Genomic DNA, 11,921 nt, shown 5'->3' with positions numbered 1-11,921 from the left:
CACACACACACACACACACACACCACACAGATGCACGCCTGCACACACCTTCTCTTACACCTTTATTTCTTCTGCTCCCCCTAGGGCTTTAATTCCTAATAGTATGCTGCTCTAATTTACTTAAGTTTGTTCAAAATGTCCAAGCCAGAATGATTGTAATGAGTGTTTCATGCCTGGCCAGCTGTTCTATCAAAGACCACAGAATACGCTGCCTTTAAAACCCCTGCATGCCAGGCTACCTACACAGATGACTGAAACTGACCGATTTCCTAACAAACTCCTTTACCACAAGGGGGGAGTGGTCTTGGGGCATAGGATAGATCATAAACAGTGAATCCTCTCAGGAGAGCTCCCAGGGCTCCGGATGCTGCAGACACCACTATGCAGCCAGAGCACTAGTGACCGACAGAGCACTAGGTGACCGACCGAGCACCAGGTGACTGACCTACTGAGCTCCAGAGGGAAGCTAACCCAGACCGCAGCTGGGGATGGGGGAGGGTCAGAAAATGGGAGCAATCCCACAGTATGTAGCTTCTAAAAGTTCCTACAGCAAAGCAAGAAGAATAAAAACTCCCTGAGAAGTAAAGATTTGAATTAATTGTCTAAAATACTTCCCCCGTTCTGTTTGTGCAGCTCTCGTATAAAGGCGGTATGAACAAATGCTGTTTTAAAATATTGATAACCAATGACTATATTCTCAGATTAAAATATCACAACATACAGCAACACTTTTGACATTGGTTTCTAATAGGAGGATAAAAGCATCACATCAAACAGTTCTTATGTTACTACACAGCAAATAGTGTAACGTTCTCAAAAATTCATCCAGCTCTATAATATTAACTCCCTTTACCTTCTGCCATCCTTTAGCAAAGAGTTTTGTCATTAACTATATGCATTTTTTGCACCCACTGTGCTGAGCACAAAAGAGCAAACACCACATTTCCTGCAACCTAAATAGAATAGCAGTGCAGTCTTCCAAAAGGTGACCCGGGGCATGTTAATCTGTGTCCCCAATTCCTAAAACTTCAAAGAGAACACGGATTTCCTGGTGGCCCATCGGGGTTAACACACTGCATGCCTCCCAATCTGGAACAGTGAAGTCCAGAATGCAAGCGACAGATAGGAAAAGATGCATGCTGCAGAGGATATAGGGTGCAGGGGAAGTCAGCAGCTAGGAAGAATTCAGGCTCATTTGACCTACCGGCTTTATCCATGTCTCAGGAGTGGCGAGGCGAGTCCTGCAGCTGGCAGCCCAGAAGCCCTGGCTCTTCTGACTAAACGGAGCACCCTGCCCTTATACTGATTATCAGCCCTCGCTGGCACACAGAGCACACTTCACGCACTGTCTGCAGGAGCCACCGCCAGGAAATTTATATCTCCAAGGATGACAAACAGCCATTAGCTCCATTACAGGCTGATTAAGAGAGACTGAGCCTATCAAGTGGGTACTTGAGTCCCCCGGGGTTTCCACCTCTGTTCTAAGCAAAGGAGAAAAAGAAAGAAAGAAAGAAAATGCTTGCAGTGTTGAATGTGCTGCACGTTTGGGGGAGAAAAAAAAAAAGTGCACATGCTATGCAAAAACACACTGCTTTCCAAAAGATGCCAGAGCCAACAGGAACAGGAAGAGGCACGGATAATCGAAAGGTAACAGGGAATCTCCAAAAATACTCCAATGGAGGATTCTTTCTGGGGGTTAGGCTAAGTGGGCTTCAACCCATAGGACTAATATCACAGAAAGGCCGGATGACTTTTCCTGTCCAGAGTAGAAAGTGTTTGCTTGTTGTTGGGGGGCAGGGAGAGGCAGATAAAATATTTAAATGCATTGATGTCCAACTTTAGTGGTGTTTTTTTATTGTAATTAATTTCCATATTCCTGCGCAGAATTTTTTATCCACCTGCCCTCAGCACAAAACATAAAGGGAATTCACTAGTGCCACGAATCAAAGGAGACATTTGCCAAAGGGGGTCGGGGGTAGAGCGGCTGTGTCTTACTCTCTGCAGTTATTCGAGCAGTGGGCACCCGAGGGTCAAAAGAGATGAAAACCTGAAAGGCCACTGCACTTCTGTTCCGTAATTGGGCTGTGTAAGCAAGACCTTCAAAGACACGCAAGACGCCTTATGATATGAGAGTTCAGAGCACCGCAGGGTCCTGAGGAAACCTCATCCAGGGCCATGTGGCTGCAATCACATGAGATCCGAGGGCCCAAACAACTCTGTTTTCTGCATTTTGTCAGGTATAGGAAGATGATTTACAATGCTCTCATTGGATCGACAGTACAAGAAATATACACTACATGAGGCTCTGTGGGATCGTCCTGAAAGGAGGGAGGTAAAGGAAAAGCTGGTGGTGTAGCTCTGGTGGCAGAGGGCTTGCTTAGCATGCTTGAAGGTCAGAGTTCTAAGCCCAGGCCATCATAAAACCAAGTGTGACAATGTACACCTGTCACCCCAATACTTGAGAAGCAGAGGTAGGGGTGTCAGGTACACAGCAAGAAAAAACAACAATCTTTGGTATTGTTATTATTGCCTATGGTTATTAAATCATAAAAGGGAGCTACTTATTACAGATTTTTTTTCACTGGAACTCCTAATGACAAACCACTTACACAGTCCACCAATGCAACTGCGTTTAGTGACTTGTGCTTCTGTGGTGCGTTCAGACACTCCTGTAGCTGTTCGGTTCTTTCAGAGGAAAAACCAACCATGGCACTCAGGCGTATCACCGGCACTCAGGCGTATCACGGGTAACTCTGAAGTAGTTCCTTCGAAGTTCCTACGTTTCTCAGCCATTCTGCCCTCCCCTTGCCCTGCTCTTCCATGCCAACCTCCCAAAGCATCCCAGATGATGCAAGCAAAAGTATGGGCAAGCTAGAGAGACTTCTGGAAGTAACAGAGCCATCATCGAGAGGCTCTACGAAACAGGGCACTCAGGACCCCATCTCCCTGTGGCAGTCACCGGTCCCCCAGTGACTTTTTACCCATATTAATTTTAATTCTGTCACATGAATTCAAAGATTGATCACTCCATGGATTCAAATAAAGAGAGCTTAGTTCCCATAAAACTAAAGTCACTGTGGCCTGCACACCTCATCAACGTGCCCTGATTAAGATGTGACTGTCATCAGCACAAAATCTAGGGCAAACTAACTATTTTTGAGGGGGAAAACATAGAGGAATTGACAGAGAAATATGAAAAAGAGTAAGTCCATGCTTGAGTCTGAGGCCTTGGCAAGACATAGCTGAACATCACCAATGGAAAGTCCTCATCCCCCACACAGATATCATTATGCTATCTTTGTTCATGGTTCCAAAATTTAAGCTGTGGTTCCTCTTCTTGTCGTACCATACCTCTAAAGGACTAACGGATGGTGTTCTGGATGCTTGTCTTGTTGGTTATTTGAAATACACTTTAAAATGCTGAGCAGGTTCCTTGGACAACCCATAAATAGTCATTGGTGCAATTTATATCAGACCCACAAGCCCTTGCATGCAATTTAAAAATGCGTGAAGTTCTGGAAAATCTTACCTCTGTTTAAGTTTATTAAATGCTAAAATGCATTTGGTGTCCCAAACCCATTTGAATACTACTTAAAATCTTTATTTCATTCAGAGTGAACAAGCATGTTTTTCTGTAGCAATTTTAATGTTACTGTCTGTATGAATTCACTCAGACTATACTGAGGACAATCCACTTTTGCATAGTCTATGCTTTTGTATGGCCTTTCTTCAAGAAAAAAAAAGCATGAATTCAGAAACACAGTTGATACCCAATTCAGACCAGTGGAGGATCACAATCCTCCAGGACAGTTTTGCTGTCCAAAATGGTAGGTGCTAATTTCCTTTGGTGATAGATATGCTGATTGGCTTGATTTAAGCATATAACATCATGTAGATATGTCACAACATCAGGCCATGCTTCATAACTATATGTAGTTTGATACATTTAGTTTATCAACTTAAGAGCACTAAAAAAAACTGTAAAAATAAAATAGGTGGCAAAAAACTTTAACTTGTTTTGTGACAAGACCCCTTCAGTCCATGAAGAAACTCACTTTCTCCTGTCCTCCCCGGCTAATCTCCCAAACCACTCCAAATAATGCAAGATGAGCCGCACAGGGAGACTTCTAGAAATAATGAAACTATTAGCAAGTATCTATCATGAACCAGGCTCTGCTGGACCCAAGATCTCATTGCCCTGTTCCAGCCACTGTTACCCCAATGCCCTTTTTCTCTCTTCTTGCTCAGCACCTAGAAAGGTCACATAGCAAGGAAAAGGTACAATCCGTGGTCCACTGTCCTCAAGGCACAGGGAGAACCCCTCCTTCCACCCATTTAATTCAGAAGCACATGTATTCTTTAGCTGAGGAATGTGTGAGTATAAAGTTCTCACTGGGAGCTTTCAATTGTCCCAGACAATTGTGGCGTAGACACTGCACCGATCTGCCCGAATATCCTCTACTCTGTTTCTAAATAGGAGTTTAGCTCCTGACTTTATTAACTCTCCCAGACGTACAGTCTCTAGCTTGCTGGCAATCACCATTTGAAGCTGGAGGTAATTTGGACCACCTGCACCCGCAGGACCCTCAATGCTACCCCACCTTCAGAAAGAGTGTTACGACCCTCACCATCTGGTTTCCTTCTCTTTTATAGAGAGTGTTTGGAGAAGGTTGTTTAGAAGATGTTTGACAACATACAGAAAGGGAGGAAACATTTGCAAACTATACATCTGACCAGGGGTTAACATCCAAAATACACAAGGAACCCCCAAAAAGCTGAAGAGCAAAATATTCCCCTCAAAGACTCTGATTTGAAAATGAGGTGAAAGATGTGAATAGACAGACATTTGCAAAACAAGGCAAGAGATGGCCAACACATATGTGAGCAAAATGATCCCCATTGCCATCATCAGAGAGATCCGTGTCAAAACCACGGGACATCACTTCCCTCTAGTTAGATCGCTGGTACCAAAAGGCAAACATGTTGGCAAGGGAATAAAGAAAAAAATTGGGCCTCTTACACACTTTTGATGGAAATGTAAATTACCACAGCTATGGAAAACAATGCGGAGGTTTTTTTTTCTTTAAAAAAAAAAAGCAAACTAAAAATAGAACACCAGATGATCAAACAACCACAGTACTGCTTGTGTTTATAAAGACAACGAAATCAATACATTGAAGAGGCATCTGCATGTCTGTGATTACCTAAGCCATGGAACCAACCTGGGGGAGCCTCAATGTGAGGTAGTAAATACGTGGCTGGGTATTAGTTGTCCATTAAAAATAGAATATGAAATCCTGTCATTGATGACAGAACAAATCCAGGAACTGTTAACGTGAAACAGGCCAGAAACAAGAGACAAATGTTGCATGATCTCGCCCACTTAGAACCATAGATAAAGACAACTGGATAGTGGTTAGCAGATACCTGAAGAGGGGACATGGGAGAAGAGAGAAGGTTGGGCAACAGAAGACAAGCCCCAGGGTGTTAGAACACAGAAGGTGACTACAGTTTCCAATAGTGTACTGAACATATCTAACAGAAAAGAACGTGAATGTTGTCAGCTCCCCCACCCACAGTGACAATGATCTGAGGTGACAGACAAGCTAATCACCCTGATTGATCATTACAGAATTTACTGAGCTAACCCAATAGTACAATGTAACCACGTGTCCTCATTTGCTTTCTGTCGCTGTGATCAACCACTGACCAAAAGCAACCTGGGGAAGAAATGGTTTATTCCATCTTACACCGCCATGTCCCACTCTGTCATCAAAGGACGCCAAGGCAGGAACTCAAGGCAGGAACCTGAAGCCAGGAACTGAAGCACAGACCACGGAGGAACATGGCTTGCTGCCTTTCCTTCCATGACTTGTCCAGCTTGCTTTCTTTTATAACCTAAGACCACCTGCTCACAGCTGGCACTGCCTACAGTGGGATGGGACCTTTTACATCCAAAAATTAATCATGAAAGCCCTCCAAAGATATACCCACAACTCAACCCGACAGAGGCAATTCTTCAGCTGTGGCTCTCTCTTCCCGCATGACTCTAGTTCATGTTAAATCGACAAATACATGTATACAGTTAATTTTTTTAAAAAAAATTAATCCAAATTTCACATTTTATAGGACCAAGCAAACAGAAAATGTTTATGACTCCAAACTTATTCAATTCAGGTAACAACTGCAAAGGCCAATGACAGCACCAATGTGAACATCTGTAGTGTATCTTTCTTTACAAAACTCTTTTAATGGGGCTGGAGAGAAAGCTCAGTGGTTAGGACAACTGGAAGAGCCATCATGAGGACCGGAATTTGGATCTCAGAGCCCCTCCTGGAACCCCAGCTCAATCAAGAAGCATCGCCAAGAGGATTGCTGTGGTTTGCTGCTTTCCAGCCTAGCTGAGAAAACTTCAGATTCAGGGAGGGAGCCTGCCTCAAAGGAACAGGTAGAATGTGATAGAGGAGGCCATCCAAGACCCTCTTCTAGGCTCCACGTGCGTGCATGGACAGATTTGCCTGGGCTTCCTATAAAGTTATTTAGGGTTCACTAATCAAGATTAAACTTGTGGTTCTGGAGCTTAAATATAGCTCATATATTTAGCAAATGCTTTACCCTTAAACTGTATCTTAGCCCTTTGTATCATTTCTTAAGTTTCCTAATAGATGGGGGATGGGGAAGGGGTCACAGGGAGGACCCTGGGCAACAGCATTCTGCATTTTAGAGTTCTGGGGGGGTGGGAATTCAGGGCAGTTCCTGTGGATGCTGTGAACAGCCAAAGCCAGAGACACATTTCCAAGGGGCAGAGAAGTTCTTGACTCTCAGGTTCAAAATGCCATACTTCAGTGCATGCACTGGATTCCTCGCAAAGCTAGACTCTCCCTTACCATGGAAAAATTAAGAGAATAAATTGCTCAAGTTATTTTGTTGCTTGCCCCTTCTTCCCCCACAGGTCCTGTCCCAACAGCTCCTGGAAACAAAGCTCAGTCTATTTGGCTGTTTGACCTTTTCACATTCTGATTTTTTCCTAAGATATATATTTTTAAAATGTGCTGGAATATCAACGTCCCATGAGAAAGATTGCTCCTAGTTCCTTTAGAAACAAATTTTGCTGGGAATCCATTCTGAAGGTATCTTGGCCACTGATTTTACAAAAACAGCTATAAGACATAATTTTGATAGGCCAAGTTCTAGGGTTCATAACTCTCCTAAGACTAACCCAAATTTCTGACCCATTAGCAGACAAACAAATTCCTCAAAAATAAAAATACATGCAAGAAAGTTCTGTCACAATCTTTCCAGGAGAGTCTGGGCTTAAGCATGAGGCATCTGCCTGATACTTTCGCCTTCTGGACTTTAGACAGCGCAGCTGTGGGGTGCCTGTGTTTTGGGTTACTTGAATAATCTCCTCTGCAGATTTCCCTGAAGTTGAAGGGTGTGTTTGGGGTTTCCTGAACCAATTGCTAACATTCATTGCGCTGTTTATCAGTGGCATTTCCCACATAGTAGCTTTAAAAAAAAAAAAAGTCTCTTTGACAGTTTCATACACGTATACAGTGTAGCTAGATTGTTTGCCCCATTGCCATCTCCTCCACCACCCACTCTTGCTAACCCCTTCTTCTTCCAAACTAGTTTCCTTCCTAGTTAGATCTTTTGTTTCATTTTTTTCAAGACAGTGTTTCTGTGCATAGCCCTGTCTATTCTGGAACTCAATCTGTAGTCCAGGCTGGCCTCAAAATCAGAGATGCTCTTGTCTCTGCCTCCTGAGTGCTAGGATTAAAGGAGTGTGCCACCACTACCCAGCTTCCTTTTTCTTTTTTTAAGATGGTGTCTCTTGAACCTCATGATGGCATTGAACGCTGCACTCTTGACATAACTGAGGATAACTCTGAACTCAAGATTCTCCTCCTCTACTTCCTATGTATCAGGATTAAAGGCCTTCAGCACCACACCTTTATAGGATGCTGGGGACCAAACCTAGCACCTTGTGCATGCAAGGCAAACTTTACCAACAGAGATATTTCTCCAGACCCAAGATGTTGGATAAGGGTGGCACTGTGACCCAGTTGATACAATGCTTGCTATATAAGCACGAGGACCTGGGTTTCACCCCCAGAATACTGAGCATGGTGGCACATGCTTGTAATCCCAGTGCTGGGGAGATGCAGACAGCAGATCCTAGCTTAACTGGTGAGTCCAGGCTAATGAAGACCTTGCCTCAAAAAACAAAAAAAAAAAAAAAGAGAGAGAGAGAGACTGACCTCTGTACACATGCAAACGAATGCATGTACACTTATATTGATATACCCATATGCATAAGCACATACACATCAAAACTTTTAAAATCTTAATACTAAACCCTGAGGCTTTGCATTGCCCTCTGATTACCTGACCTCTAGTTCTTGGTAAAGTTTTATTTATCTGCCAGTCACTGCCATCTGGCAAGTATAGACTTTTCAGTCAAGACATTTTGATAAATCCACATTGGGTATCATTCCAGTGCTCTAGATAGAGAGCAATGGTGTGGAAAATACCCCACAAGCAATTTCCAGGTGGACTCAAGAGCTATACAACCATTTTCTTGGGTTCTACAAGAGCCCAAAGCTCCAAGCAGTGGGCAGGGTGATTCCAGAACCAGCTGTGCTTAATGTGCCTCGTCAGGCAAGCTGGAGGCCAAGGCTCAGTTCCACGGTACTGATGGGTTTTCAGGAGCACCACATGAGAAAGGAGGCAGAGCCACACACCACACCTGAACACAATGCTTGACTGACTCAAGAGACGAGGTTGAAAAACCCACAACTTCATAAAGCCACAATGAAAAGCTAAGTTCTCAAATTGAGAATTTGTAGTAGGAGGAGGCCGCTTGATCATTACCGGCTTTCCAACCCGAAATAATCACTCAGAAACTATATTATTTGCAATACTGTTTGGCCAATAGCTTAGGTGTATTGCTAGCTAGCTCTTACATCTAGAATTGACCCATCCATTATTTCTATATTTTACTACGAGGCTCATGGCCTACCGTCAAGGTTCCAGCTAACAGCTCGTATCTTTCCCCTCTGGTAGCTACATGGCTTCTCACGTCTCCGCCTTCTTCCTCCCAGCATTCAGTTTAGTTTCCCCCTCCCCCGCCCCGCCTAGCTCTACTCTGCCCTATCACAGGCCAAGCCAGGTTCTTTATTCATTAACCAATAAAATCAACACATATACAGAAGGACTTCCCATACCAAGAATTAGTAAGTTTCATGTTGATAAGTGCTGGATCAACATTATCCCCTCAAAATAGTATAGGTACCCCAAAGTGTCCTTAGAAATTCTGACTAAAGTGAGGCACAGACAGACAAGACAGAGGTGACTTCAATACCATAAAACAATTAAAAGACAAGGAAAAAAAAAAAGGAAAAATCCAATGACGTGAACCAGAGATAAATAAAGCAGCCAAATTATGAAATAGTCAAATGTCACTTAGTAATGGGACATGGTCTGAAATGGGCCATTGGATAATCTTGTCCTTGTATAAATGTCACATGCTGTGCTTACACACTCCTAGATGTGTAAGTCAATCATAACATGTAGCCCTGGTTCAGTCAAAAGACATGTGAAGCCCTAGATAGATGAAGATGTTTCTAGAAGAACGAGGCATTTCCTTTACAATGACTATGCTCTGTAAGTGGAAGGCATATGCACAAAAACATCTATAAATTATGGTGGAGTGGATGCGTAAACCAATGACATAGTCACTTATCACCATCAAGTATTACATACTGAGTGCAATTGCAGAGATTATACTTTTCCATATAGGACATGATGGACAGCATAGTGGCTCCATTTACAGCAGCGTCACTGCACGCAGGAACCCTGCATTGTGCTAGGACATTACAATGGTGATAATGTGACGAGACAATAGAAATAGGATAATGGACAATCTTCAGCTCCCTTACAGTCCTAGGGGACCACTCTGCAATATGGGTGTCATCAATTGGAAGAGTGTCCTTATGTAGTACATGACTGTATCTTACTACAGCTAGTACTAAAATGAACAAGTAACATGATTTCCCTGTTGATTATGAATTCCACGCTACAGAAGAGGTAATAAGGGTGCTCATCAAGAGATAAATTGTATCTATAAAAATAATCAAGTATGAAAAATGAATAAATAAATAGGAAACAAGAAAGAGGCACAGAATTTAGGCCGATATAGACTCCTCCTGAATCATTTTAGATGTCTGAAGAAAAGAATTTCAGGGAATCCCTGATGCCATCCTACCCATACTATCATTATTGCATAGTTATTGGTGCAAAGACTAAAAATGACTATAGAATGGTACAGTATCTTAGTAAAATGAAAAGAAAACCAAAGAGAAGGTACTGTTTAAAGAAAGACACAGTAAGAAGCTAAGAAAATGTATTGTTTATTATTGACTTATTGTGATAAGTTTATATAAACAAAAAATGAACAAAACAAGGTGGATAAGACCCAAGGAACAATAACTGAGGTTAGTGCATGTATACTCCCTTATGTGTACACACACACACACACACACACACACACACACACACACACACACACAAAAGTAAAACTGTATAAATATGAGAAATGAGAAAGTTTAAAGTTTCAAAAGCAAATAAGTTTTGGATAACTTTAGGTTTGGGCATGATAGATAGTTTTAGATTTTTTTTTGTTAAGAAAATTTATAGTTCTATATCATCTTGAAAACTTGGAGTATCTACTAAAAGAATGGTAATAGCTTGGTGGCATTAAACAGCTGTCTCTAGGTATCAGAGAAATGACCCAGTGGCTAAAGGCACTTGTCCAGCAAGCCTAATGACCAGAGCTTGATTCCTGGAACCCATGGAAAGGTGGTCAAGAGAAAACTGACTTTGCAATGCTGTCCTCTGACCTCCACGTGCAGGCCATGGCATTTGTGCCACCTAACCTCCAACACACACAAATAAAATGTGGAAACTAAACCCCTCTACACACACATCAATAAAATATGAACACTAAAATCTACTCTAGCATGGGTGGAATGTGTATCAAAGAGCAGAACAAAATGATTCACTGCTGTGAGGAAAGACCACAGAAGAACATCTGCCAACATTTATTTTTATGTAAAGATAAGAAGCCAGGCAGAGGGCGCAGCTTGATGTTAGGGTGCTTGCCTTACATCTGTGAGACCCCAAGTCCTTCCCCAGCCCAAATAAATGAATAAATAAGCAAACAATACGCTATTAAGCAACAGTAATATTTAGCCTACATATTTCCTTGGCATCTCCACCCTGACCAGCTACCAAACTCACAACTTGCTGAATGGGGTTCGACTCATGGGGTTGACCTAAATTAGGATGCAGATTTTGTGATCTAGTTGGAAAAGCTTTAAAAGGGAGAATTTTCACGGCTTTTCAGCTCATTCACTAAGATTACAAAAGAAGCAACACGCATTGATTGGCTTTTCTGAACAACCGTGGACAAAAGAGAACAAGCCATTTGCTATCTGGGTTTTCATCAAGAATTATCCACAAAGGTCCGTGGGATTCACGGGACCCAGCCAACGGTGCACTTCTTCAAAGAGGTTTTTTCTACTCTGACATTAAAAAGAAGAAAAATCAACTTATTATGAACCAATTCATGAACGTGCTCTTTTGTGAGTCATTAGATCAAGGTTTTAAACCATTATGCTATTTATTGCTCTCATTCAAAAATTAAAAACTTTTATCAATAAAATGCATGTCTTAGTCATGCACTGCACTTGCCCTTTTGAAATGTTCATCTTGTCTTGAGCTTGGCTTTCAAGGTGTTTTATTTTTATGCTGCATAATATGCATGATTCATACCAGACAATGTAACTTTTTAATTATATATTCACATGTATATTGAGAGAGCATGACGATTTCTGTGATAAATTACTGCAGTGTCCCAC

At 42.1% G+C, this 11,921-nt stretch overlaps 1 protein-coding gene across 5 annotated transcripts in view; it reads right to left on the bottom strand.

Annotated features, from left to right (window-relative positions):
- Phactr2 (phosphatase and actin regulator 2) overlaps nt 1-11,921 on the bottom strand; it is a 272,398-nt gene that overhangs the window by 191,430 nt on the left and 69,047 nt on the right. The window contains exon 1 of one of the 5 annotated variants that reach the window (XM_026786173.1): nt 1,205-1,531. The exons of the other annotated variants lie outside the window; for them this stretch is intronic. Coding sequence (XP_026641974.1) covers nt 1,205-1,217 — 13 coding nt within the window. The 5' untranslated portion in view covers nt 1,218-1,531. Of the gene's footprint in view, nt 1-1,204; nt 1,532-11,921 lie in introns of those variants that run through there. 5 annotated transcript variants of the gene reach the window in all.

This window comes from Microtus ochrogaster, linkage group LG4, assembly GCF_000317375.1.
Source record: "Microtus ochrogaster isolate Prairie Vole_2 linkage group LG4, MicOch1.0, whole genome shotgun sequence".
Lineage (NCBI taxonomy): Eukaryota > Metazoa > Chordata > Mammalia > Rodentia > Cricetidae > Microtus > Microtus ochrogaster.
The sequence above is the reverse complement of the archived record's forward strand: the minus strand, read 5'-3'. Positions and strand labels throughout refer to the sequence as shown.